The 27,560-nt window shown below is 42.6% G+C and overlaps 1 protein-coding gene across 1 annotated transcript in view; it reads right to left on the reverse strand.

The window, feature by feature from the left end:
- Positions 1-264: 264 nt before the first annotated feature.
- Positions 265-27,560, reverse strand: part of MOCOS (molybdenum cofactor sulfurase) — a 51,493-nt gene continuing 24,197 nt past the window's right edge. Inside the window, exons 9-15 of the mRNA XM_046671387.1 lie at positions 22,029-22,191; positions 18,133-18,211; positions 15,456-15,580; positions 9,709-9,814; positions 7,076-7,214; positions 2,125-2,229; positions 265-456 (exon numbers count right to left, since the gene is read on the reverse strand). Of these exons, the coding sequence (XP_046527343.1) occupies positions 304-456; positions 2,125-2,229; positions 7,076-7,214; positions 9,709-9,814; positions 15,456-15,580; positions 18,133-18,211; positions 22,029-22,191 (870 nt within the window). The 3' untranslated portion in view covers positions 265-303. The remainder of the gene's footprint in view (positions 457-2,124; positions 2,230-7,075; positions 7,215-9,708; positions 9,815-15,455; positions 15,581-18,132; positions 18,212-22,028; positions 22,192-27,560) is intronic.

A 27,560-nucleotide genomic window follows, 5' to 3' on the forward strand; every position in this document is an offset into this window, starting at 1 on the left:
ATCTCCTCTAATTAAAACTATCCTACTTCAAACATATGGGAGCCTTGCTAGGCATGGGGAGAGACTCGTGCTGAATTTGCCTCCTGGAAAGAACAGAGGCCGTGGAACTGCTCTCCTGAGCGGGGCTAGCGCAAATGTGGACAGTGAGGAGGTGACAGCAGAAGGAAGTGGACAAAAGCACCCTCTACCTCCAAGAGGAAAAAAAACTCTTCTTGTTCAAAAGACCGAGTTCTACTGAACTACACACATGCCAACCTTAATAAGTAGCTTAAAAGAGAAATTTTAATTATGCTTAAAAAAAATTTAGGAGATAACATCCTGATGTTCCTCGGAAGAAGGTAAATGGTGGCATTCTGCATTTTCTTTCAACACAGGGAGCACCTGAGATCCTACAGACAGGAAATGTGGAGAAGATAAATCCAAAGATGTGTGCATCAGGTACACCCCAAAGTTCACCTGTGAACAAACAGCAACAACAACAAGCTAGATTACTTTAGCAGTTAAAATAGTTCTGTAAATAATAAAGTTCAACTAAAATAAGTCATATCTTTAAAGACATGTACTGGGACTTGATAAGTCCCATGTATCACTTAGTAGAATGTAGTGGGAAACAAGGAGAATCCCAACTTCAGACACCAAAGATTCTCATTCTAAGCTGTCCTTTCCCAACAGTCAACCCACCCTCTTTATCGCTGGACCCATCCTTTTTTCTCCTTCCTGTATACCCTGAGCTTCCCGCAGGAGGGCTTTCTTCCTGCTCTCGGCCTCCACCCACTGCCAGGCTGATTTCTGCTCTGTTCCCTGACGTAAAAGCCATTTTGTGAAAATAACAGCAAAATCCTGCATTTTCTTGAGAAGGTGTGAGATAGGTTAAGTGCTCCAAATTCTCCAGAATAAAGATGGAAGGTCCAAAATGAAGAGTTGCATAAGTCTACCAAGTTTGCCATCAATGCAAGTGAGCCATTAAGAACCCTTTGGAGTATGTGACGTGCTCCCAGATCTGTTCATTCCCGTGATAACATCAGTTGGACACCCCCTATGTTCCAGGTCCCAGGCTAAGGGCTGAAGCCAAATTTATTCCTTAAGATTTGTAGACAGGTGAGTGAAGAGTAGAAAAGAACTCCTTGTACTATCTTTGCAATTTATTTGTAAATCTAAAATTATTCCAAAATTTTAAAAAGGATTTGTACACTCGAGATTTATAGTGATGCTGAGAAATACTACTTCCACACACCATACTATTTGTGCCCACCCATCCCCTCTCCTGGCAACCTGCATGGGGCTGCTTCAAGGTCCCCACACCCCAGTTGGCATGCCTGCCTCAGCTGAGCAGACAGACACTTTGGTGAAACACTTAAGTGTAACACCTCTGGAGACCCTATCTATCCCGGATCTGTAGGAAGACTGTGTCAACCAAATACTGTGAAACAAAACACTGATTTTGGAGAAACGCAGGAAATAGTGAAGACCATTTTACCATAAGTTAACCTGCCAGTTTATTATTGGGATGAGATTACTTATTTGCATTATTTCGTTATTATTTTGTTAATTTTCAAGAATCGCTCCATGCATCCTGACTGCTTACTTGGCTTCCGAGAATTCTCTGCAAACAAAAAGCCCTAACAGAAAATGTGAGACCGGAAATAAATCTTCCTAAAGAATCAATCTGTTAGAAGTTTAGCTTTTATAATCTGGAATCCACAACAACAACATTTAGTCATTTTACCCCTCCAGATGATCGATAGGCTCAGTATAGTGAAATTTACAGACTCTTTCTATGCAGCTACTCTGTTCACCATGAGGCGTTTTACAATTCATGAGATCTCTGTGCCAAAGAAAATAACGACTGAGACAGAATTACTTTACTTATTTCTTAATTACACTTCATATCTCTTTATCAAGACTTGAGAGCAAAAAGACATGTTAAAAAAAAGAATGAGGAAATGGATGGAAAGGAAAAGTAAGATGGTGCTCAAGACAAGGTAGGAACCTTAATGGTAGCCCATCAGCCTTAGAATATCCCCCACTTCTAAAAATTACGCAGCACTATTAGGGATATAGTTCTGGGGTAGATAATGCACCAGGATCTTAAAACTGTGTGTTGTATTTTGCAATCATGCTTACCTTTCTCTCTCGAGTCTCAGAAAGCTTTTGGAAAACATCTTGGTTTCGTTGTCCAGTGTGCTGGTCAATGCAGATCATCTGGCATCTGTGACAAGGCCCCGAAACCTTGGAAGAGAGAAGAGAAAAGATAGCACTGCCATGAAAGTGACTAGACTCTCCCACTCTGCAGGGGAGAATCTGGATCCAGGAGGATTGGCTGTAAACGGCTGTCCCCCAGCCAGTTTCAGACTTACACAGACATGCTCCATGTTCTAATGACCACAAGGAGCCAGAAAGTGGCACTTCATGATGCTGGGGAATCATCCATATTTGTTTATCAGCTGAAAGGCTACTGCTTGCGGGCTTTGTAGAGAAAGAAAAGAGTAGTTGTGAACCTCAGATGGTTAGCAGGGAATGCTGGGGATCCTTCCAGGAAGAAAAGGACTCTTTGGAGGACAGAGTGGGAGAAGGTAAAAAGCCACTGACCCAGTGCTGAGCCACTGTTAGAAAGTCATCAGAAAGAACTTTAGTGTGAGCATGTCCTTTGACCCAAGAATTTCACTGCTAGGAACTTAATGCAAGAAAAGAATCAGAAGTACAAACACAGATTTATGTAGAAGGATACTGCTCACATTCTTTACAATGGGGAAAATCTGGTAGCATCTTAAACATCAAATAGTAGAGAAGAATGGTTAAGCAAACTATGCTACAGCTATGTGGTATATAATGTACGGATATTAAAATTAATCTATTAGGGGCTTTAAATAAAATGGGAAATATTTATCTTTATAATTTAAATAAGCAGGAAAAGGAAAAAAGTTATATATGTATTCTTATATATGCGTATGTGTGCAGGTGTATACACACACACACACTACGTAAAAACACAGTTGACACCTTCTCAAAAGGGGTCATAATGTACGGCAGAACTTCTATTCTGGATGGTCTGCCATGAGCATGAATTGCTTTTATAATGATAAAATCCCCCATAAATGTTACCATAGAAAATGCAAGTGTGTAGCTCAGCAGGGACGAGATGCTTTTATTGCACACATAAAAGGCGCAAAGGTACTTGATTTTCTCATAACCATTGTCTCCTCTGCTCATTCATGGGCAAATACAAGGTATGCACTGAAATTAGGAACACTCAGCAAAATCTAGGTATGTCTCGGCCTGTTCCTATCTCTCACATTCTGGCTGGTGGGCATTGAACCAGTGGAAATATCACCTCACTGTGGTACCAAAGTCAGCTCCTAGGCCTCATAAGCAGCTGGAGTCCAGTACTCGCCTGGTGATGCTCGGCAGACCAGTGACCTCTCCAGGCCTCATCTCCTCATCCAGCTCCTTAGCTGGATTTGATGAGGATTCCAGATACTATTTCTGGGATGCCAAACCCAGACCTGGCACTCCATCAGACCCCAAAGTGGAAACTATCATTATTATATACAAGGATCCCTAAGATGGAACCAGGCTTCCTCAAGACCAGAATGCTGTGCCCTCAAGGAGCCAGTGTGGCTCTCAGTGTATGGCACCCTCTACCTTCTCTGCCTAGAACATTGTGATTCCTGGGCTGGGCTCCCTCAGATGCCACAGAGCTAGGTCCTGCAGAAGGGATGCACCAAGCACAGCAGCACCCACCAGCCCCGGACCCAGGCCCTAGCTGCCACCTGACAGACAACCCCTTAAGTAAAAATCCTGTCACTTTGGTGAAAAGCCTCTCTCAAAACAGTTTCCCAAGCTGGTAGAAGGGAGGACAGTTTTCAGACACTCTTCAAAGACCAATACAAAGAAAACAATTTTCTTCAAACATTGTGATTTCTAAGCTTTTTTTATGGTTCTCTTTTCAACTGTTATTTTAAAAACTTGTTTACTAGATACTTGTTCATTGAAAAATAACTCAAACGATACAGGAGCTTTAAGAATTAAGAGAAACCACTCGGTAATAGTTGCCCTCTCCATCCTCGGAGGCAAGTGCTGCTAATGTGGCTACAGACCATTCTAGACTCTGGCACGTAGCTGCACACACCTGCATGTGCACCTGTGAAACACACTCGCTGAGATCAGAGAGGCTACTGGGTTTCTGTCTTGATTTAATTACTCCACAATACATGTTGGACATCTCCCCAGTCTGTACACAGAGACTACCTCATCCTCAGGTTCTGCAACTTCCACGATGGCCTTGCATCCCTGTGGGTTGTTGCATTTAGTTGTTCTCCTTGAAAGCTATATAAGTACTTACTAATTCTTTAGAAACTATTATATCGATAATTTATATCATTTATAATTTATTTTACTTTATATCAGCAATTTTGCAATAAAGGTCTTAATTCACATAACCCTCTTTCCTGTTTGAAATTTTTTTTATTTTAGGATCAACCTTCCAAATTGAGATTATAAAGCCAAGAGGAATTAAAGTTTTTATGACTTGATGATACACAATGAAAAATTCCTTTCCAAAACAGATGTGCTAAATCTTTTTTCTTTTTCTTCTTCTTCTTCTCCCCAAAGCCCCCCAGTACATAGTTGGATATTCTAGTTGTGGGTCCTTCTAGTTGAGCTATGTGGGACGCCACCTCAGCATGTCTTGATGACGGGTGCTAGGTCCGCACCCAGCATCTGAACTGGCGAAACTCTGGGCCGCCAAAGCGAAATGTGCGAACTGAACCACTCAGCCACGGGGCCAGCCCCAAATCTTTTTTTCATTGCAACAGCTTCAGCACTGAGTATTATCATCAACAAACATCTTTTAAGCATTTACTTTTTGAAAGGCACAGAATCAACTAATTAACTATAGCTTATACTTTTTATATGCCTGCACAGGACTACATTGTATGGATATAGCATAATTTATTTAACCAACCTCCCTTTTATGGATATTTAGGATGTTTTCCAATTTTTTCATATTTATAAAAGTATTGCAATAAGCAATTTATCCTTGCATATTTGTATGACTTTTTTTTTTTTTTTTTGAGGAAGATCAGCCCTGAGCTAACATCTGTACCCATCTTCCTCTACTTTATATGTGGGATGCCTGCTACAGCATGGCTTGATGAGCAGTGCCATGTCCACACCTGGGATCCGAACTGGCGAACCCCGGGCCGCTGAAGGGGAAGGTGCGAACTTAACCGCTGCGCCACCGGGCCAGCTCCCTGTACGACTATTTTTTATGGGACAGATTTCTATATGTGAAATTATTGGTTCAAAGGGTATATATATTTTAACTTTTATCAATTGCTATTTATTAAGAACCATGACCTAACAGAAGCAAACCATCTCAGAAAGGTTCCTTAAAGAGTCTTCCTCATATTTGCATGCTCAGGTTCCTGGAGAGGGACAGTGCTACTGTCGCCAGGTAAGTTTCTGGCAGTGACGCTAGTCTTGTACTAGTTCTATTTTCTCTTCCTTCTTTTCATCCTTTATTTCTCCCTCACTCTCTCCATCTATCAAAAAACATATATTTAGTGCCTATTCCATATCAGGCAGGATGCGTAAGAGCAGGTGTTTGTAAGACTCAGCAGAGACACGCTGATAGAAAATGGGGAAGAGTAAATCTGGATGGAGGGATGAGGGGCAACACCAGCAAGGCTGGTGCCAGAAAGAGGCCTGTGGGAGAGAATGTCAGAGAGAGAAGAGAGTGTTTTTTCAAGAGGGAGTAGCTGCCAGGATAAGAGGAAGTTTGGGAGTTAAATGGATAAAAAGATCTTTGGGACATTTTTTGTGCCACGCAATTTATCTCCCCTCCCAACCCCAGACCTCTGAAATTCCTCAGTAAAGATTTAAATTATTGTTGACTGCTTTTCTGGATGTTAGAGAGGTATTGCTTTTGAGTGCATGGACATGAGGTAGCCCTACTACAGTCCATTTATACACCTAGCTGATGAAACTACTATTATTAAAGTAGTTTCATTCACCCCTGAAGAATTGCGCCCCTTCTGTGCAGATGACCAATCCTTCTGTCTCTAGCTATTCCTTATCTTTCCTGTCCACTTATTCCATCAACAAATATTGAGCACTGACTCTGGGCCGGGACTGTGCTAGGCCCCAGAGGTACAGCAGGGAACAAAACAGACTTGGTCCCCCCCCTTTATATGTACTGAAGGAATAAGTCATGCTGTGCAGAGCATGACTGTATGGTGGGTAAGGACATCCTTCCCAAGGATGTGACATCTGAGCTGAGACCCTAGAGTAGCTGCAGGGAGAACGAGCCAGGCAGAAGTGACAGCAAGGGCAAAGGCGCTGAGGAAGGAAGCTTGGCTTGTTTAGGGAATGGACAGAAGGTCTGTATGACAGGCAGAGGGGGAGGAGTGATGAGCTCGGAGAGATTGGAGAGGTTGGAGAAGCCAGCAGAGTCAGGTCTCAGGGGGCCTTATCTGCCCTAATGATTTTAACTTAAAACTTTCTAACATGTTTGAAGTCCACAGCACAAGTTTAGAGACCCAAAGCTTGGTGAGAGAGGGCATCCCCATGGCTTTGCCCCTGACTGCAAGCTCCTCCCCAACTGCTAGTGAGGCCAGAAGCCAGAGCATGGGAGGAAGTGGAGCAGCCAGGGACACTGAGGGACCGGTGGGCATCTGGGTCCTCCTCCATGAGCTCCAGACAGCAGAAAAGTCCAACAAGTTTCAGGAGGATGAAGTTCTCATAGACACAAGCATTCCAAGAAAACAGAGTTTAAACTTAGACAAGTTTAACTAGTGACAAGGTGGAGGCAGCGCTGAACCCTCAATCACTTGTACAGGGTACATTCTTCCTTCCTCACATGAAAATGACTGCTGCCACCCTCGTGGGGAATAAGGGATGGATCATTCCAAGGGGCATCCCAGAATGCAGATGTCACACACCCTCCTGCTGAGGTTTTGTGGGTAAGAGTCAAAGACAGGGAGGGATTCCCACCTGCCACCATCCTGGCCTAGGATGGAGGTCAGTCGCCATTGGCAACCGTTGAGGAAGGATAACAGAACTTCCCAGAACTCACCTGGAAATGCAAGGCACCAATTGAAATCTCATCCCATTTCTCTTCTTCAAAAGCCCTTGTTCCATTGGTAATAATATTGGCACGGAAACGTGAGATGAGGTCTTTCATTGGGAATAATTCCACCTTTCTGTTCTCATCACTGTTTAAGACATACCAAAAAAGGGGAAAGTGGGGGAGGGGTGGATACTTGCATTATTATAATAATTCAACATCTCTATCACTCTTGCCTGACTTCATCAACTGTACTCTGGCCTTGGGCCTGGATGATCAGAATAATCTTTTCCTATGAGTGAAAGGCCAAGAGACACCCATCTGTTAGATAGACCTCAATGGTCTCTCCTGGGATACAGGCCCATGTCCACAGAGAGTCCACAAGAGGGAATGCAAAGGGTGAGCAGATCTTCGCTGAAGAGATGAAGGACTTCAGAAACCAAGTGAACGGGGTCAGGTGCATGAATTTCTGAGAAAATACCAATTCTACAAGGTGAGTCAGGACAAGGCATTTAAAGAGTGTCAACAAGCTTAATTACCAAGGACCTAAAAAGCACCAAGAGCTCACACTCATTTTGGATTTTAGAATATGATAAAGCAACACAGAGTATATATGGGAGGTTTTCATATTTATTTCCTAACTTCCATCCTGTTTGCAGTTTTAACCAGCATATGCTATTTTTGTAATTCTTGTTTAGAATTTTTGTTTATACCATGAAGTCCTGTAAAATGGTTCTCTGCACCTCCATGCACCCCCAGAGGAAGTGCACTGAAAAAGCATCTGAAAACTTCTCCAAGGAAAGAGCACACCATATGGTCCCATTAGATTGAATTCAAGAACAGGTGAGAGTGTCTATAGTGAAAGAAGTCAGAACAGTGGTGACCTTCAGTGGGGCTGATGAAGAGGGAATACAAGGAAGGTTTCTGGGGTCCTGGAGATGCTTTCTACTTGATCTGGATGGTGGTTAGATGGGTATATTTATCTGTAAAACCTCATTGAGCTACGTACTTCCAATTTTTGTACTTTGTTGTATTTCAAAAAAAATTTTTTTAAGTTTGGATGGAAATCCTTGAGCATGACTGGAATTTGCCCTGCAGACAGAACTGAAGGCTCTCGGGGAGGATGAGGGGTCCCACAGCTGTGTCCCAATCCCCTTCCAAACAGTGAATGGTATGTGAAAAGCCAGGACCAGGACAACTAAGTCTAGCTTTGCCACTATGAGCAACTCCCATGACCTCTGAGGACGCAGTTTCTCATCTGCAATGACAGGGTTAGCATTTTCCAGCCCTAAAATCCTTCAATTCTGGATTTACCCTCCAGGTTAGAAACCCTCCCTTTGTGCTTTGTAAAAGAGAACATTTCACGTCCAGAAGCTATTGTGGTCAGCATGTGCATGATAGCATCCATCAAATTAGCATCCATCGAAAATAGAACACAGAGAGGCACCAACCAGGGCCCCCAGGGACCCTTGCCCTGTACTAGCCACAAGCTTTTCCTCTTACCTTTGACCACCTGCGCCACCTACCCGCTGCTTGTCAGCCCTGCCCTAAACCAGCTGGTGGGAAATGTGCTCCCCTCCTGGTAGGAAGCAGGGTTGCAGCAAGCCTGTTTCTACCTCCTATCCTTTCACACCAAGAATCCCAGAAACCCACAGACTTGCTCTCTCCAGGGCTCTGGATACCTGAGGGGGAGGGCCACTCAGTGCAGGGAAAACTCAGTGAACACTCAAGGACCATGCAGCTGTGTCACATTTCTGTTCCCAAGGAGGGCAGGCTGGGTCATGGCCAGAGAACGCCATTGTGTTTTTGCCAATGACTATAAACAGGAATTACTACCAATGGTCTGTCTTTGTCGTTTTTATTAAGCTCTATTTGTATGTGTTTGTGGGCATGTACATGTATGCACATGACCATGTGGCACAGGACAGTCACAGGATCCCTGGCTCACAGTGCTGACAGGCATGTGACACCCCTCCCTGGCCTGTGGACTAGGAATGAACAGCTGGTCATGGCTCTCAGATGACAGCTCGGTGATTTTATTTCTTTTGGCCTTAATTGTTTGATTACCTAGGGACTTCAATTTCCTCTAAAGAATAACGAGGGGAGTTGAACCAACCAAGATGCTTTCTGGAGCTGACCTTCTAACACTGTCAGTGCTGTTGGGAAAGCATTAGGAGGGAGGGAGCAGGCAGGGTGCTGGTTCTGCCTGACAAAATGAACAAATCATATCTACAATGACAACTTAAAAAGCTTTCATAACCACTCTTATTTTCACTCAAAATGAGTGTGGAAGTAGGGCAAGGCTCCTAGTGGACAGTGGGAGGGTGGGCAATGAAACTGGTGGCAATTCAGTTAAAGCAAATGTTAAGAAAAGGATTAATAAAAAATGATAGTTGAGGCTCTCCACTAAGCATCTTGACCACATCAAGAAGGATCATTGGAAGATAAGAGAACCCTCAAAATTACCAATGAGAACTGGCCTAAAGGACTTTGACTTCTCTGGGCCTCAGTCTCAATAAGGGGTCTGACTCCATGACCTGGGATCTTTTCTCCCCAAGTAGGTACCAGGCTCACTCCCAGGGGCAAGTGGTTACTCTGTCTGCTATTCCCAAGGTAAACAGCAAATAGTAAAGGGATCTTACCTGGTGTTTAATCGCTGGTGAAGTTCTAAAACACTGGATCTGTTTATCAGCAAATACTGGGCCTCATTCACCAGAGAAAGGGCGGCTGTTGTACCAGGAGACTGATCTAAAAACGATGGAGTATTTAAAAGAGGAGTTGTGTCCTTAGAGTGCAAATGAATCGTGCTTCCACTGACCTGCCTTTTTAAAAGGTAGAGACTTTTCTATAAAGGAAAAAAATAGTGCCCTGGGAATAATAAAAATGTTCTAAGCATGGCTTGAACCTCTCAAAAACAAAGAAAATGAGCTCCTAGAATACTCTGTTAATAATCTGAAAAATAAATAACATAAAATGTTGAAGTGAAATTGTTCCAGCAAAGAAGACCTGGAGGCAACATTTAGAAGCGAAGAGATGGAGTGGCGGGGTGGAGTCAGGCAGTCCTTTTCCAAGGTGGCGGGGAGAAGGGGCCTTGATGAGGGGCACAGCCCCCGGAAGACCTTCTAAACCTAGTCAGGGAAAAGCTCTTTCTTTCCCCGTGGTCAAGAGTGAGACACGGACTTTTGAAATAAATAATACAAGTTTTAAAACTACTGAAAGGAAAAAACAAAAAGTGGAAGAAAATATCAGGTGCTTCCAGAACTGCTAACAGCCTGTTGCTCAGCTTCCCATCTGTTTGTTGGGCAGGCCATCACTACCTTTATTCAAGAAGTTGATTAAAAGTGTTGTCTGGGCCAAAGTCTAGTGAGCTGTCTGTGGACCCTGGAGCACATGAAGAATGGATACTTTTAAGTGAATCACTTCCCAAATCCTCTACTTCCATACGTCTTCTTTGCTAAAATGGCTCTGTCTGAGAAGGGAGGTGCAAGCCCAGCCCACTCCACAAAAGACCCCTCTCCCACTTCACAGGGGAAAGGCCACACCTCTCCAAGGGCACATTGCCCCTGGGGGCTAAAAATCTCCAGGGTGGAAAACAAAAGCCCCATTCAAAACCTTGGAGTCTGTGCTGAGAAAATAAAAGTCTCTAAAGCTTGGGTGAATGATCCTCCTGTAGGTCAGACGGGGTTCCAACTCTTAACCATCTACACAACTGCTGAATCTAATTACATTGTCAAGTGAAGATGATTAAAGTCATCTTAATGTTAGATCCCTGTGCCTCAGAAGAAAGGTTTGAGTGACAGCTGGTTAACCAGACTCCTTCATCCTCAGCTCTTTATCGACTTAAATAAAGTTTTTCAGAAGAGAAGCAATGCTGAGCACCAGCTACTCTGATCTTAGGTGACATCCTTCATGGATATGGGTATGAATGGAGAGAACTTAGCCATCTCACTAAGAGATTCATTTTCAACATTTTTTTCTCTTTATGTTTAATAACTATTTTTCAAAATTTATAGTATACTTCTGTTCCTTTGGTCAGCTGTATACTATTAAAAATTATGATAAGAACTCAACCTACAAGAAATTTCCCAACACTTAGCCTCTATGATCACAGTAAACTTTAAAATTTTTTGTACATTTCAATTTATATACAATTTCAGTTTTAGATAAATATGATAGGGTGATCAAGGAAAGATTTTCAAGCATAAAATATATAACACTAACAAAATTTCTTCAAGGAAGTGGAACAGAAATACAAGTTGAAGAAGGAAAAGGAAAGAAATAAAATTTCTAACTATTAAAAGATAGTTTGTTCATATATTTATGTTTTTAATGAATATTCACGGGATCAAATCACTATGATATTGAGATTCCACTGGCTAGGAATTAAGACGGCAATGTACGAGTTTTAATTTTAAACGACTATATTTACAATATGCTGGAAATCACATCCTTTGCAACTATTTAAACTATCTTTTAAAATTTAGATGACAATGTAAAAATGTACAAGGAGGTAGTGTAACTTTAAAAAAAGTCCTCTAAAGATGTGGTTGTTGTTATGTGCCTTGGCACCAAGTCGGTTCCAACGCTTGGCAACACTTTGAAGGACTAATATCCAAAATGTCCTGTCTTCAGCAGCCTTACTCAGCTTCTGTAGACTCATGTCTATGGCTTCCTTTCATGGAGTCAATCCACCTCATATTTGGTCTTCCTCTTTTTCTGCCACCTTCTACATTTCCCAGCATTCCTGTCTTTTCCGGTGAATCCTGCCTTCTCATGACATGCTGAAGCAGGACAGCCTCAGTTTTATCATTTTGGCCTCCAGTGATAGCTTGGGCTTAATTTGCTCTAGAACCCACTTGTTCATCTTTCAGCCAGTCCAGGCATCCATAGAGCTCTCCTCCAACACCGTATTTCACATGAACCAGTTTTTTTCCTGTCAGCCTTCTTTTTGTCCAGCTTTCCCACCTGTACATAGTAATGGGGAATACGAGGGTGTAGATAATCTTGGTCTCTTACGACACTTCTGTACACTTGATGCTCTTTCCTAATTCTTTCATTGCTGCCCTTCCAAGTCTCAGTCCTCTCTTGATTTCTTGGCTGCAGTCTCTATTTAAGTTGATGAGTGAACCAAGTACACAAAACAAAATCGTTAAAGTGTTTAACAATTTCAATGTCTTCATGGTCTACATTAAAGTTGTGTAGTTCTTCTGTAGTCATGATTTTTGTCTTCTTGATGTTCAAAGGCAGTCCCGCTTGGGCACTTTCTTGTTTCATTTTCATCAGAGGTTGTTTCAAGTCATTGCTGGTCTCTGCCAGTAAGTTGGTGTCATCTGCATATCTCAGTTTGTTAATATTTCTTCCACCAGTTTTCACTCCTCCTTCATCTGAGTCTAGCCCAGCTTTTTGTATGATATGTTCTTTGTACAAATTAAACAGATAGAAGGATAAAATGCACCCTTGTCTGACAACTTTGCCTGTAGGAAACCATTCTTTCCCTCCATATTCTGTACCGACAGTGGCTTCTTGTCCACAAGACAGGTTATGCATCAGGACAATCAAGTGCTGAGGAGTGCCCATTTCTTTCAGAGCAGCCCAGAGCTTTTCATGATCCACAAAGGCAAAGACTTTACTGTCATCTATACAGCACAAACTAGCCTTCTTCTAAAATTCTTTGGAGTACTCCTGTAGCCAACGAGTAATCGCAATTTGATCTCACGTGCCTCTCCCTTTTCAAAATCCAGCTTAGACATCAGACATTTCTTGCTCCATATAAAGTAAAAGCCTTTGTTGCAGCACTTTGAGTATCACTTTACTTGCATGGGAAATTAGAGCAATGGTCCTATAGTCACTGCCCTCCTTGGCATCTCCTTCCTTGGGGATTGGGATATATATTGAGTGTTTCCCATTTGTAGACCATTGTTTTGTTTTCATATTTGCTGGCATATTCTTGTTAGGATTTTGACAGATTCGATCTCTGTGGCTTGAAATAATTCTGTCAATACCCTATCTGCCCCTGGTGACTTATCTCTTCCCAGCACTTTCAGGGCAGCTTTCACTTCACTTTCTAGAATTACAGGTTCTTCCTCATAGAAACCTTCTCCAAAGGAATCTGTCATCCTTTTGTCTCTTCTGTATAGACCTTCAGTATACTGTTTCCACCTTCCCTTTATTTTCTCCTGATCAGATATGGTGCTTCCCTGTTGGTTGTTCAGCATTCCTAACCTAGGTTTAAATTTCCCTTTGATTTCTTGAATCTTATGGAAGAGACCTCTTGTTCTTCTTTCTAAAGGTGTACCAATACAAAAATGTTCGAAGACCAGTAGCCTAGACCGTCAGACACCTCTCCACCATAAACTGCATCCTTAAAGGAAAAATATTCACCAGCTGACACTCCCTGATCCTGTATCACGCAGGTGACAGAGTCTATCTGCTCCTACTTTTGCCTCACTCAGGTCCCCATCTCTCACTAGGACAGTCATTGCCACCTCCTGCCTGGCCACTTTGCTTCTCTCCTCTCCCTTTCTGATGCAGCCCCCACACCACACCAGGAGCATCTTTCTAACACAAGTGACATCATGAAACTCCTCAGCTTAGAATTCTTCAATGAGTCCCCCACAACCACAAGCTAGTACTCACTGACTCCTCAGTGGCACATTCATCCCTTCTCCCCAGCTCCATCCCATCACTCCCCTACCCACATCTGACCCTCCTAAACCCTTCTCTGAAATGCCAAGCCCTGCCACGCTGCTCCCAAGTCAACTTCCTGCCTCTCTCTGCCTGGAAAATTCCTACTCTTCTGTTGAGATGCAGCTCCAAACTCACCTCTTCCCTGAAGCCCTCTATGACTCACTCTAGGTATAGAGGATGCTTTCCCCACACCCATGCCCTTTGTACAGACCTTTATTACATCCCTTCTGTTGTAGTGTTGTTGCCTGCTGGTGAGTTTTTGCCTCTAAACTGAGATGCCAAAGGACTACAACCATTGCTTAATGATCTCAGCCAGCCTCCTGAAGATCCAGCCAAGTCCCAGGTAGACAGGAGGCACTACGAATGATTGGAAGTTATTCAATCAGATCATTTATAATGATAAATGACTCATCACCGGTCATCACGGGTCCTGATGAATCCCCCTCCTTACATGTCTCTACTCATGGAAAGGCCCATTTCTCTCTCCCCTTTAATCATGTCTCTGAGCTTACCCAAACACTACCAGCTCACCCCCTCAACAAAATGAGCTTAGGTTTATTCCCCATCTCTATCACAGAGCGACTCAAACTCTTTAACAGCTTAACACATGAAAAATTGTCAAAACTTGTCAAAGTCTAAGCAGATTACATCCTTTGACTCCTCTCTCTAACATACATTTTCAGGGACTCATGGGTTAACCTATGCAGGTCCCTAGACCTGTTTACTGGTCCCTAGATGGTCAAAATGCTATTCGGACTTAGAAGCCGGTTTCTCTGGGAGCTAATCATTAGGCCATCCTTGCACAAACCGGTCATGTAGCAATGACCCTTTCATTCATTCATTCATCTAGTATTTACTGAGCAGCTGCTATGTGCCAGGTACTGTTCAAAGCACTGTGGCAGCAGCACTGAACAAAGCAGACAGAAATCCCTGCCCTGACAGAGCTGACGATCCAGTAGAGGGAAGGCAGAACAGAAGCAGAATAAGCAAGTAAAATGCATGGCTTGTAGGATATGAAAAGTGCCACAGAGAAAAATAAAACAGAGAAGGGAGCTGGGCAGGTTCGGTAGGTGCTCTGGTTCTAAGGAGAGCAGTCAGGCGAGGCCTCCCTGAGAAGGCGGCATGTGAGCAGACACCTGAAAACAACCTCTTCGTCTCATATGGTACCGTTACCTTTCAAAGTGCTTTCTTCTCTGCTGTCTCACTTCATCCTACCAACAGCCTATGGCAGGAAAAATTGTCAAAACTTTTAAAAGTCTGAGTAGCCGAGGTCTACAGAAGTTGAGGGACCATGAGGTTCAAGGATTTGCCAAGCTCTGACAACCATTTGGTGATTGACCTAAGACTAGAAATCCATGTTTTCTTGTTCCCAAATCCAATCTGAGGACATAACAAGCTACCAGTATTTTTATTTAACAAAGTGAAACTGTGCTTCTAAACATGCAGAGCTGAGGCGGAGCGCTTGAGCAGAGGTGAAGCAGCTGGCTGGAAGCCCGCCTCGGCCTCCTCAGGGTTATCCTGGAGACCACACATGTGTCCTGCTGACCTGGGGGGCACTGTGGCAACTGTCTGCCAAAGGCTGACCACCCACTCTCTGGACATGAGCAAGTCGCCCTGTTAATCCATTTCATGGGCTGATTTTGATGTACGCAAGGGTAATCCCGACTTCCTGTTCCCTGAGAACCAATCCAAAATGTGGTACCTTTGCCGTGTTTCTTCCTTGCATTTCTCTGAAAGTTTGAACTTTGTTTGATCAAATGACACGGACGACCAAAAAACTTTGACAACCAGCTTGAAATTTTTTCTCCACAATCATAAGTATTTACCCTGATAAAAAAAAAAAAGGGATGGATGGTGAATATTATATGGTATTCCTTTAAATAATCTAAACTGTAAAAAGTTAGATAATATAATATAATATAATATAATATAATATAATATAATATACATCGATCTTCCAGCAAGGTGGAAGCCTAAAGTGACAGGTGTGTTCAGGAAGCTGCAGGGAAGAGACATTTCCCAGGCAGGGGAAGAAGACCTGAGATCTGGGGCTTGTGCAAAGCTTTCAGAGCAGATTAAAAGCTTTAGAAGTTCCTTCTGAAAGAACTTGTTTATATTAACTATAGCCTCTGAGAACCACAAAGCTCGGAATTTGAGAGATTCCAGAGCATTACATTGCTTTAAGAAGCTGGTGAATCCAGATACATGTCCTGATTTTTTACCATGGCGGCCTGACTGTAACATTTTCTTTCATGGCCAGGCTGCATAGACTGATGTGTGTTTGGTTTGTGAAAAGAACACTATCCCTATAAATTACCAATATGAGCACATTTATTGATTCGGTTTTCAAAAGATTCTTCAAACTTACAGAATTTTTTATAGAATTTAAAATTTAAACAAAATTTAAATCTATACATCACCAGAATTTATAATGCAAAATTGCTAATATCTTCCATTGGGATTACAAGATGGATATTACTGAAAACGTCTCTTATCCTCAATTTTTACCAGGAAAAATAGCCGCCTTTGTGTCCTAGAAAGGGAAGGGAAGAATGAAACCTTGATTTGTAGCTCATTGCCTCTGGTGCTTTGAGAGATTGCATCAAAGTCCATTTTCATTATGTTGAGTACTCATGGTTCCCAGCCTAAGGAGCCTACCCTCCAGCTATCTGAAAAGCTTTATTAACCAGAAAACGGCTTTCCTCTCAGATGCAGCTAAATGAGATGTACAACCAGGGATGAGCCTGATAAATAATCACAGGTATCCCTAAATGGCTGCATTTCTATGAAATGATCTGCTATAGTGACATGCAAAAATGTTTACCCAAAATTCATTGCCCTAAATTAAAAGCGTCCTATAATGAATGTTTATTGGCACAGGTACTGCCAAAAGGATGCACAGTGTGCTCAATGCTTGGGCCTTGGGTGGCCCAGTGCCCATGATGCTCAATTATGCCAAGTATGATCCTCACACTATCACACCTTTCCATCACCCAGGGCGACCCAGAGGCACTAACAACTTAAGCTCAGTTTAGCTGTAGCTTCAGTATGTAACATATCATTTCATGACTTACACGATAGTATATGTTTGCAGGGCAGAAGAAAACTGATTAAGAAGTCATCTGATTCCCTGCTATCTAGTATCATTGTCTACTGAGCACAAACACACCCACTTATGAGTTTATTGTATTAACTACTAGGCAATTAGCATTTGAAAAGCCTTCTATCACAGTGAACTGTCACAGTTAACTGTCAGCATTTGGGGGGTAAATTGGTTGGGGTATTAGATGGGCTGGGAACCCATTGAATTGGTTCCCACAACCAGAAAATTTCCTATTCCACGGGTTTTGGGGTCCAGATTAGATTTAGATAAAAAGGGACACAGGCATTTGATGTGTTCCATAAATAGATTTCTAAACATTTACAGTCAAGAAATAAGTAGAAATGCCATTACATTCAACCTCACTTTCTACATTTCCTAGAATTTAACAGATAATTTATCATCAATAACTCAGATTAGATAATAATTCACAACTATATGGAATATAATTTATGAATTATTACCTGAAAGTGATGCAACCTGAGGGACGTCTTAACACTCCCTCACCTGCAGCTTCCACAGCCATCAGCTAGTTCAGGTGATGGTACCTCCAGAATACAATCTGACATCTACCTGATTTTCTCCCTGACCCTGGCCCAAGCCTCCCTCTTGTCTCGCCTGTGTTACTCACAGGTGCTCAGCTAGCCTTCCCACTTGCCCCTTCCAGCTACTCTACACCCACCAGCCACTCTTTTCAAAATATGAATCAGGCCTCCCCATCACTCCACTGCAGCCACCCCACCCAAGCTCCACATGCCTCCTCTGAACGGTTCCCTGCTTCATCTCACCCTCCCACACCATACTCTGCTCCAGGCTCTGCAGGGAGCAACAGAGACAGTCCTACCTTCTTGGAGAGGCATTCTAGTGGGAGGGACTGAAGATAAACGCTGGGGAAACAGTAAATGTGAAGGAGAATAGAGCAAGGCAAGCTGAGAGGGAGGGGTTGGTTTCTGTGGGAGGTCAGGGGGTCCCTCTGAGAAGGGGGCTGTTCAGCAGAGACCTGATGGAAGTGAGGGAGGAGCCCTTTGCGGGTATAAATGGGGGAAGAGCATTCCAGGCAGAGGAAACAGTGAGTGCAAAGTCCTGACGAGGGAGCATGCTTGGTAGGTTTGAAGAAGAGCAAGGAGCCACTGTGGTTAGAGCAGACCGTGCAAGTGGAAAGAGGCAGCAGACTGGGCAGAGGGTGCAGCAGAGGGCCAATGTCCAGAGCGTTACTTTCTTCTCCCTCGGTGTCACCCTGCAGATGGACCGGAGAGTGACACCTGCTGCAGAGTCTCACCTGTCCGCACAGACCTTGCTTTGGCAAATCTGAGCCCGTTCACTGTTTTCCTCAAGAGGCACCTCTATAGGCTCCATCCCTAATGAACAAAGGTTAGAGACAAATTTATCATCGTGCAAAAAGAACAACTATGTAAGTAAAAGTCCATTATCGTGAAATACACAAGAATTTTAATGACCCTGGAAATTGGTTGAATCCAATAAGTGGCTGGGTCTTGGAAATCTTTTCATAACATGGAGATTCTCTTCAGCATTATCAGTACCACCAACAGCATGTTCATTGAGCAGCTTTCTCGTGGAAGACCCTGCACTGGGACAGTCGTATCCATAGATCCTGGAACACTGTAAATTCCTTTGAAAGATTTCTCTACCTCTGGATGACTCCACAACCCAAGGTCATCGTTCTCTAAGCTACCAAAAATCTTTTAGAAATAGGCAGGCACGAATGCTCAGTCTGTAAAGATATCAGCATAGACTGTCAATTCACGTAGCCCCTAGGAGTCAGCATCAAATTGGATTCCTGCATCAATCATCATTATTGCTAAAAAACAGTTACTATGTCAGTGGGATGGGGAAGTTATTCTTTTTTTTTAGTTGTTATACATATAAAGGAGTATATAACATATGTATGTAACAGTTTAAAGAATAATAATAAACAATCATGTACCCAGTACCAAGCTAAAGTGGTATTCATTCTTTAAACAAAATTACAATGAAATATGTTGATGAAACTAAAGGAAACTGATCCAATGCCTTTAAGGAAAGACCTTTGATAAAGGCTGGAACTGCTGACACCCTCTGCCACTCTGCACTCCTTCGAGTCCTCTATGAGTTATTAAAACTACAGCGAAAAGCATGAAGTCAAGACTTCTGGGTAGAATTTGTGGAGGCCCCTACTCTGTGGACACCAGAAGCAAGACCTCATCCTGTATAACCCACCTGAGCCCTCCAGCCCTCTCAGAAGTGCTGCCAGTCACACTGCCTGCCAGTATGACCCAACCTGTCCCTCAGGCAAGTACACATTATGTGCACTTGCATCCCTGTCATCTTGGTCCTGCTTCATCACACACACGGCACAGCACAGCACAGCAAACTGGGACACGCATTCCCATTCAACGAGCTTCAGATCACACCTCCTCCCCAGGCCTGTGCCCATCACAATAGGCTTTTCACCACAACAAAGACAGAGACGCAACAATTTGTGTAACAGGATTTCCATGAACTATGTCCCTGCTTGTCTGCATCTTATGCATGCACAGCTAGTTCCACACTCCTGTCCCTGTATGGGGAAGGCCAGAAGAGGAACTAATCCAGAACGTTCCAGAAGTTTGGAGAAGGAATGATTATAGATGCTGCCTTGTCAAAGGGTGTGTATGGAAGAATGATACAGTGCCAGGTACGTACCCACAGTGGAGAGCAGTCAAGTGAGCTTTGAACATTGGTTATGAGGAAGTGACCACAGCAGAGAGGACAGCATGGGAACAAAGGCCGTGGAGCAAGTGCACCCCTGGGCAGCCAGCAGGAGGTCTGTGCTCAGAACTCTTTTAACCCTTAGCCAAGATTCTGGATAAATCACTTAGGGTCTTCGCCCTCAGTTGCTTTATAAGGATCATTCCAGGCCTCTTGTTAAGGCAACAAAATCTGGGGTCTTCAATCCCTACACGGATTGAACTCAAGGGCCCCCAGTGAAGTTCGTGGGGACTGAGTTCATTCCATATGTACTAAACCCTGTGCTCCATTCAGAGATACAGAGAAATAAAAGAGCCCAACCTCTGGGCTCAGATGCTTAAAATCTTTGGAAGCGACAAGTCACACACATGAAACCATCATAATGCCTTGTTTTATTGATTCCTATTTAGTTCATCCTGTCATACATCACCAAAGGATGCCCTTAGTCCACCCACAATGCTGGAAGCCCCTACAAGTGAGCAGAATATCTGATACATGTGGGGGGACTGAGCACCACCTCACAAAGTGCTGCTAATTTGGAGTGGAAGACATCCAGATATTCGTTTTCAGTCTCTCTTCCATTCCTTCCATTCTGGGATAAACTCTATTTAGTCATGATATACATTTTTATGCTTCAGAGAATAGAAAGAGGAGTAATCCACTCAATTTCATATAAAAAGAGCAAGTAAGGACATGAAAAGGTACCTAACATCATTAGCCATTAGGGAAATACACATTACAACTATGATGAGATGCCACTACGCATCTATTAAAACAAATAAAATAAAAAACACTGACAATACCAAAGTCTGACAGGATGGGAAGCAACAGGAATTCTCATGCGTTGCTGGTGGGAAGCAAAATGGTACAGCCACACCAGAAAATGGTTTGGCAGCTTCTTTTAAAGGTGAGCACACTTACCATATGACCCAGTAATCTACTCCTAGGTATTTATTCCAGAGAAATGAAAACTTGTGGTCACCCAAAAACCTGCACACGAATGTTCACAGCAGCTCTATTTACAACTGCTCAAAACTGGAAATAACCCAAATGTCCTTCAACAGATGAATGGATAAACATACTCTAGTATATCCACACAGTGGAATACTACTCAGCAAGAAAAAGGAATAAACTATTGACACATGTGACAATTTGGATGGATCTCAAAGGCATCATGCTGAGTGAAAGAAGTTAATGTCAAAAGGTCACATACTGTATTTAAATTTATATAACATTCTTAAGAAAATATAACTGTAGCGATAGTGAACAGACCTCTCATTGCTAGATGTTAAGCGCGGGAGGAAGAGACTACAAAGGCATAGCATGAGGGAATTTTCTGGGGTGATGGAACTGTTTTGTGCCTTGATTGTGGGAGGGGCTACACAAATCTGTACATGTATTTAAATTCATACAGAGAACAAAAGGCCAAGAATAGCCAAGACAATTGGGAAGAATGAGGTGGAAGGACGTGCCCTACCAGATACTGAACACTTATTCAACAGCCCTAGTAACAACACTGGCCTATTGGTTCAAGGGAAAAATAAACCCTGGAACAGAACAGAACACCTACAACCAAGAAACACAGTCATGAATATATAGAAATGTAATGTATCACAAAAGCACAGCTACAAGTTAGGAGGGAAACTGGAATATTCTATTAAGGGTAGACGGAGTGGGGAAGGAAGGAGGAGTGAGACCCGGGAGGAGTACACAGGGAATTTCAGCTACATCTGTGATGGTTGTTTCTAAAAGGAGGGTGGGAGGAGGAGAAGTAGGAGGAAGAAGAGAGAGAGGTGAAGGAGAAATAGGAGGAATCTGGAGCAAATGAGGTCAAAGGTTAAAGTTTGTCAAAACTGAATATAATTATGTACGATATTATTCTCTATACCTGTGCTGTCCAACACTGTAGCCACTAGCCACATGTAGTAATCTAAGTTAATTAAAATTAGGTAATTTTAAATTCAGTTCCAGAGTCCCACTTCACATTTCAAGTGCTCAACAGACACATGTGACGAGTGGCTACCAAGTTGGGCAACGTAGATATTGAACATTTTGATCATTACATAAAGTTCCATTGGACAGAGCTGGTCTATACTTTTATATATGTTAGTTTATAATAAAAGTCAGCAAGGAAGAATTAAAGTACATAATATATACTACATTTTACGGTGAGCGAAGGAAATAAAAGGAATATAAGTGAAAAGGATATTATATAATTTCAAAATTTATACCTCTTTACTTTCTGATTGGACTATCAGATCTTTACCTCTTCCTAGAAATTTCCCAAACAACACAAGAGCAACGAATTTCTTCTTGTCTCTCGTAGGCATCAATTCACTCAATTTAGGATAATTTAATATTTGGCAGAGGAAAAGCCATTTTTTCACTTTCATATGAGTATAAAAGCTCTTGACAGCAGCTCTGTGAAAATGAACCCAGAGTTCACACCTTTGGCTTTGATGACCATGATCCTTTGCTGCAGGTCAATGAAGGGCTGGATCAGGCAGAGCCGGGGCTCCTGCTTCTGACTCAGGCAAATGCCGTTGTGATTCACAACCATCCAGCTCCGGTCGTACAGCAGCCCTTGCTTTCCTAGTGGCCACTTGGTCACCTAAACAAAAAGGCAAGTGTATTTTAGGCCAGGGCCCCTCAAAATTGATCTTCACATTATTACACAGTGGCTGTAGAAATATAGATGGACTTCAGGAACTCAGCACATACTCTTGAAGGAAGAAATGGAGGAAGAGGTTAAGCAAAGAGGACAATGCAAAGGAGATGATGTGGGAGCCAGATACCTTCCATTCACTCTCCAGATTCACTTCCCACCCTTTCCCACTTCAGCCTGTCTTTTAAATGGGTAATGCATGTGCACGGTACAACATCCAGAGAGAACAAGTGTGTACATGTAAAGTAAGTCTCCACCTCACCCCATCTCCAGCTCCCCTCCACATAGGTCTCCATTGCTCCTGCTTTCTGTATGTCCTTCCACAGTGGTGGATGCCTGAACAGGCATATCTTGATACTACAGTAGATATATTTCTTGTACAAATTGTGGCTAAACTGGAATGGTCACTGAGTTGATCCACTTTAAGTATGTAAGTTTTCCTGAATTCTTCATATTTCTACAAAATTAAAATACAAATTATGCCCAGTCCCCAGATCTTGCTTTCTAATACCATTCTCCAATAAAAAGAACCCAGACTCCATGGAGAAATGGTTGATTCTAGGGCTGGATCAGGGAATAGACAGACTAAGCTAGAAGTACCTTGTTGTGCTAGAAAAGTAAGGCAGTGCTCAAAAAACAAAATGATGGGGGTTTGTAAAAACGATGCAGGAGCCAACTGAAAGCGTGTCCAATGGCCAAAACTGGAACAATTTGGGCAACAATAATAATATATAGAATTGGATTATCACTCAAAGTATAAAATAAATATCCATGAGTCCATACTGATATAAATAAATGATTGAATAAATAAATAAGGGAGAAAAGCCAAATCTCTCAAATGGAAGAATCCCAAATAATTGATGTAGATGCTCCCCCCTCAAGAAGGTGGACCATAACTCCCAACCCCTTAAATGTGGGCTACACTTGGTGACTTGCTTGCAAAGAGCACAGTACGGAAAGGGAGTCGGGGAGAAACTTGACAACAGAGAAACCTGGCCAACACAGTCTCAACCAAATGACCCAGGTTAACATCAACAGTGATAAGTCATGTTGATAGCATGCACCCTGACATAATATGATGAGAATGGCACTTTACCCCTGCGGTCCTTCTTCCCAGTCTAATCCCGAGAAAAACATCAGACAAATCTAAACTGAGGGACATTCTAAAAAGTACCTGCGGGTACTCCTCAAAACTGTCAAGGTTATCAAAAACAAGGAAAGGCTGAGAAACTGGTACAGCTCAGAGGAGCCTACGGAGACATGAGAGTTAAATGTAATACGACATCCTGGATGGGATCCCAGAATAGAAAAAGAACATTAGGGGGAAACTAATGAAATTTGAATAATAAAGTGCGACCAGGTGTTTGCAGGAGTTTTGTCCACAGGTTAGTTGCTAACAGCGATGCATGTGACAGCGCATGTGGAGTAGTCCCACCAGCAAGGGCTCTCCTGGAGCCAGCTGTCCGTTGAAGGGTGTAGGCAAAGGCTAAAAACTGCTCTTGAAATGGGTAAGAGACCATCATTCTCGAACTAATTGTGAATCAGTTTGATCCAATCTGATCGTCTGAGTGCTCAATTCAGCTACCCAAAGGAATCTGAAAACTCCAATGAACAAGTGAAGGAAGGGAAGCGATTTTTAACCAAGGGGCCCTTTGGGGTGGGTCAGGGAAGACCGAGGCAGCAGGGAAAGTGAAGGAGGGGAACTGCAGGGCACGGGGGGCAGGGCGCAGAACTCAAGGGGGAAGAACGTCAAAGTGAACTTCACCTCAAGCAGGGTGAAGTGGAAATGTGGTGTCGTCGGGGGAGGGGGTATTTTGGAGATTGACCAACCTGGGTTGAAATCCCACTTTAGCCAGTTATTAGCTTTGGACAACTTATTAATCTTCCTGAGTCTTGGCTTTGTCATATGTAAATTGAACATTATCATTTCTTACAGAATTGGCTAAAAACTGAAATGAAATAGAAAATGTACAGCGACTAAACATATCAGATGATCCATAGATGTTAATCCCTTTACCTCCTCTCTTCATCTTTCTTATGTATCAAATAACCTCTCCCTGTAGGCTATGGCTGCTTCTGCTAGTACAGCACTTGAACTCAGCAATATTATGGTCTATATAAGCCTTTATGGGTAAGCCCAGAAACCACCATTAAATCATTATTTCTACAGAAAAACATGTTTTGAATTATAAATAACTTTTTAGGAGACAATCTATTATTGGGAGGCAATTCTCCACGGATCTCTCTAGGTTCTATATGTCTGTTATTCCAAACTACCTTCCTGAGGATATTTGTATGGTGATCAGCTATACAGCCCTTTGGAGTGGAGGGCAGGCTTACTTATAGTCCAGTAGTATATAGACAATTTCTTCCTCCTGATCAATGGCTAGGGAAGTTTGCTTGCATCCCATTATAAAAGAGTCAGGTTCCCTGAGTTAGGGGTTCCTCAGCTGTGTCCCATCTACTTGGACCCCTTTGTACCTACTCTTGGGACTTGGGAGGCAAAGGGAACCAACACAAACAGGAAGCTCATGCTGCCTGCTATGCTGTGAGTAATAAAGTCCTTTATCTCCGACCCAAAAGTCTCATGTCCTTCGCCAGCATCCATGAAACTGTGGCAAGCTAGCTTGTCACTTACAAGTTGGGCAAAATCTCAGCACCTTCACAGTTCTTGAGAGCTATTTGTTGGAACATGTCCATGTTTTTCTATCCTGATTTGTCACCTAAAAATTTAATTTACTAGCTTCCTGCTTTCTCCTTCCTCTTCAACTAGGCCCAGATTTCTGGCAGTGTGTGTGTGTTCAGGGAGGGGGAAACTGGCACGTGTGGGCTGAACTTTCAGCTGGTGCAGCTAGGATTTCAGTTACACAAGGAGGAGTTGAGCAAATAAGTACTCATGGAGGATAATGGGAGCCTGATTCTCACAGGAGTTACAAGTATGGAAAGAAGGATAGCTACAATAAACCCTGTGATGTTGGATTGGAACTGGAGGCATTAGCGTGAAATTATGGCTATGGCTAGATGAGAGAAAGAGAAAGAAATACAGAAATATGTGTGTGTGTGTGTGTGTGTGTCTAGGGTGTCCCAAAAGTCTTAATACATGCATATATGTGGTAGGCAGAATAATGGTCCCCACCAAAGATATCCATGTCCTAATCCCCAGAATTAAGCAAAAGGGACTGGTAGATAAGATTAAAGTTGAGGACTCTGAGATGGGGAGATGTTCCTGGATTATCCTGGTGGGCCCAATCTAATCAGATGAATCCTGTTAAAAGTTTATGATAATTTGTTATGGCAGCCATAGAAAACTAATATATTTCTAAGCGCTGTACAACAAGAGAGCACAGACGCAGTAACGTCCCAGAAGTAACAACCAGATCTAGCAACCAGATATTAGTTAAATATCATTCTTCAATAAAAGAAGTGAGGTTCCTTGATGAAATGGACAATCCCTTTTCCCAGGCAGGGGAAATATAGAATAAGTCTAGGGGTCTGGCCTGGTGGCATAGTGAAGTCTGCACACTCCACTTTGGTGGCCCAGGGGTCCGCCAGTTTGGATCCTGGGCATGGACCTACACACTGCTCATCAAGCCATGGTGTGGCAGCATCCTACATAGAAGAACTAGAAGGATATACAACTATGAACTGGGGCTTTGGGGAGTAAAAAAAAGATGAAAACAAAGAATAAGTCTAGGATATCTTACTGCACTGGAAAGTAAGAAAGTACACAAAAAATGTTGATGATATATCAAAAGGACATGGGAGGTGGTTTGAAGGAACTCCTAGTGCCCAAGTAGCAATTTGAGCATCAAAATGAATATTGACAGGGGCCAGCCCAGTGGCACAGCGGTTAAATTCGCACATTCCACTTCTCGGTGGCCCAGGGTTCGCCAGTTCAGATCCTGGGTGCAGACATGACACCACTTGGCATGCCATGCTGTGGTAGGTGTCCCACATATAAAAAAAAGTAGAGGAAGATGTGCACGGATGTTAGCTCAGGGCCAGTCTTCCTCAGCAAAGAGAGGAGAACTGGCAGTAGTTAGCTTAGGGCTAATCTTCCTCAAAAAAAAATAAATAAAAATAAATACTGATAGCGATGGGGTGCAACCTTTTGAGCAAAATGGGAATCCATGAGTCCATATAGATTTTTAAAAAAGAATTAATGACTACATAAACATTGCATAAGGAAACTCTACCCTACAACAGAATACCAACTAATAAATCTAGAAGGAATGATCTAATTTAAAAAACTACCATTTTGCAACCATCATACCAATAATTGATTTAGGCAGAAGTCATCAATAGATGCTACATCTAATGAATGAACATTTGATAAGGAATAGGATATTTAACATATTTTCAAAGTACCTCTCCACAAAATACTTATTAATTAGTAAGAACAACATATTTGTTAATGAATTTTACAGTGGAGAAACCTGGCAGACCCCATCTTAACCACCTGATAAAAGTTAACATCGCCAGCACTGGGACAAACTAACAGGGTGTGTCTCCTTCAGGGATGTACCGACAAAGTACAGCATCACTCTTGAGGTATTCCTGCCATAAATACAGGAATCGTAAGGAAGCCTCAGATAATCCCAAATTAAGGGACACAGAGTAACTGGACTGTACTCCATAAAAATACCAAGGTCCTCAAAGACAAGGAAAGACTGAGGAACTGTTCCAGGTTGAAGGAGACCACAGAGACATGACAACTGTATGCAACACGTGATTCTGGACTGCATCCTAGACCCACAGCGGACAGCATGGGGACAACAGATGACATCTGAATGGGGTCTGTGGGTAGATGTATAGTGAGTCAATGTTAATTCCTAATCTTGATGGTTGTCCTGGGGTTATGTCAGAGAGTGTCCTTGAACTTGACATATATACACTAGAGTATTAACGAGTCATGAGGCATCATTTTGCAACTCATTCTCAAATGATTCAGAAAAGCCAACAACCTGAATGAAAGGTATATGGGAGCTCTGTGTATTGCATCTACAATTTTTACTTAAAATTATTTCAAAATAAAGTTAAATTTTCATTTTTCTAAATTGTGGCTTGTGTGAGGACACAGTGAGAAGAAATCAACTATGAACAAGGAAATGCACCCTTACCAGACAATGAATATGCCAGTGCCTTGATCTTGGCCTTCCAGCCTCCAGAACTGTGAGAAATAAATTTCTGTTGTTTAAAAGCCACCCAATTGATGGTACTTTGCTCTAGCAGACCGAACAGACTAAGACCCCATCCACCAGAATTCTATCTGGCACACCCCAGCATTCGCCCTCTTGGCCCTTAGCACCAGGGTG

This window comes from Equus quagga, chromosome 9, assembly GCF_021613505.1.
Source record: "Equus quagga isolate Etosha38 chromosome 9, UCLA_HA_Equagga_1.0, whole genome shotgun sequence".
NCBI classification, from domain to species: domain Eukaryota; kingdom Metazoa; phylum Chordata; class Mammalia; order Perissodactyla; family Equidae; genus Equus; species Equus quagga.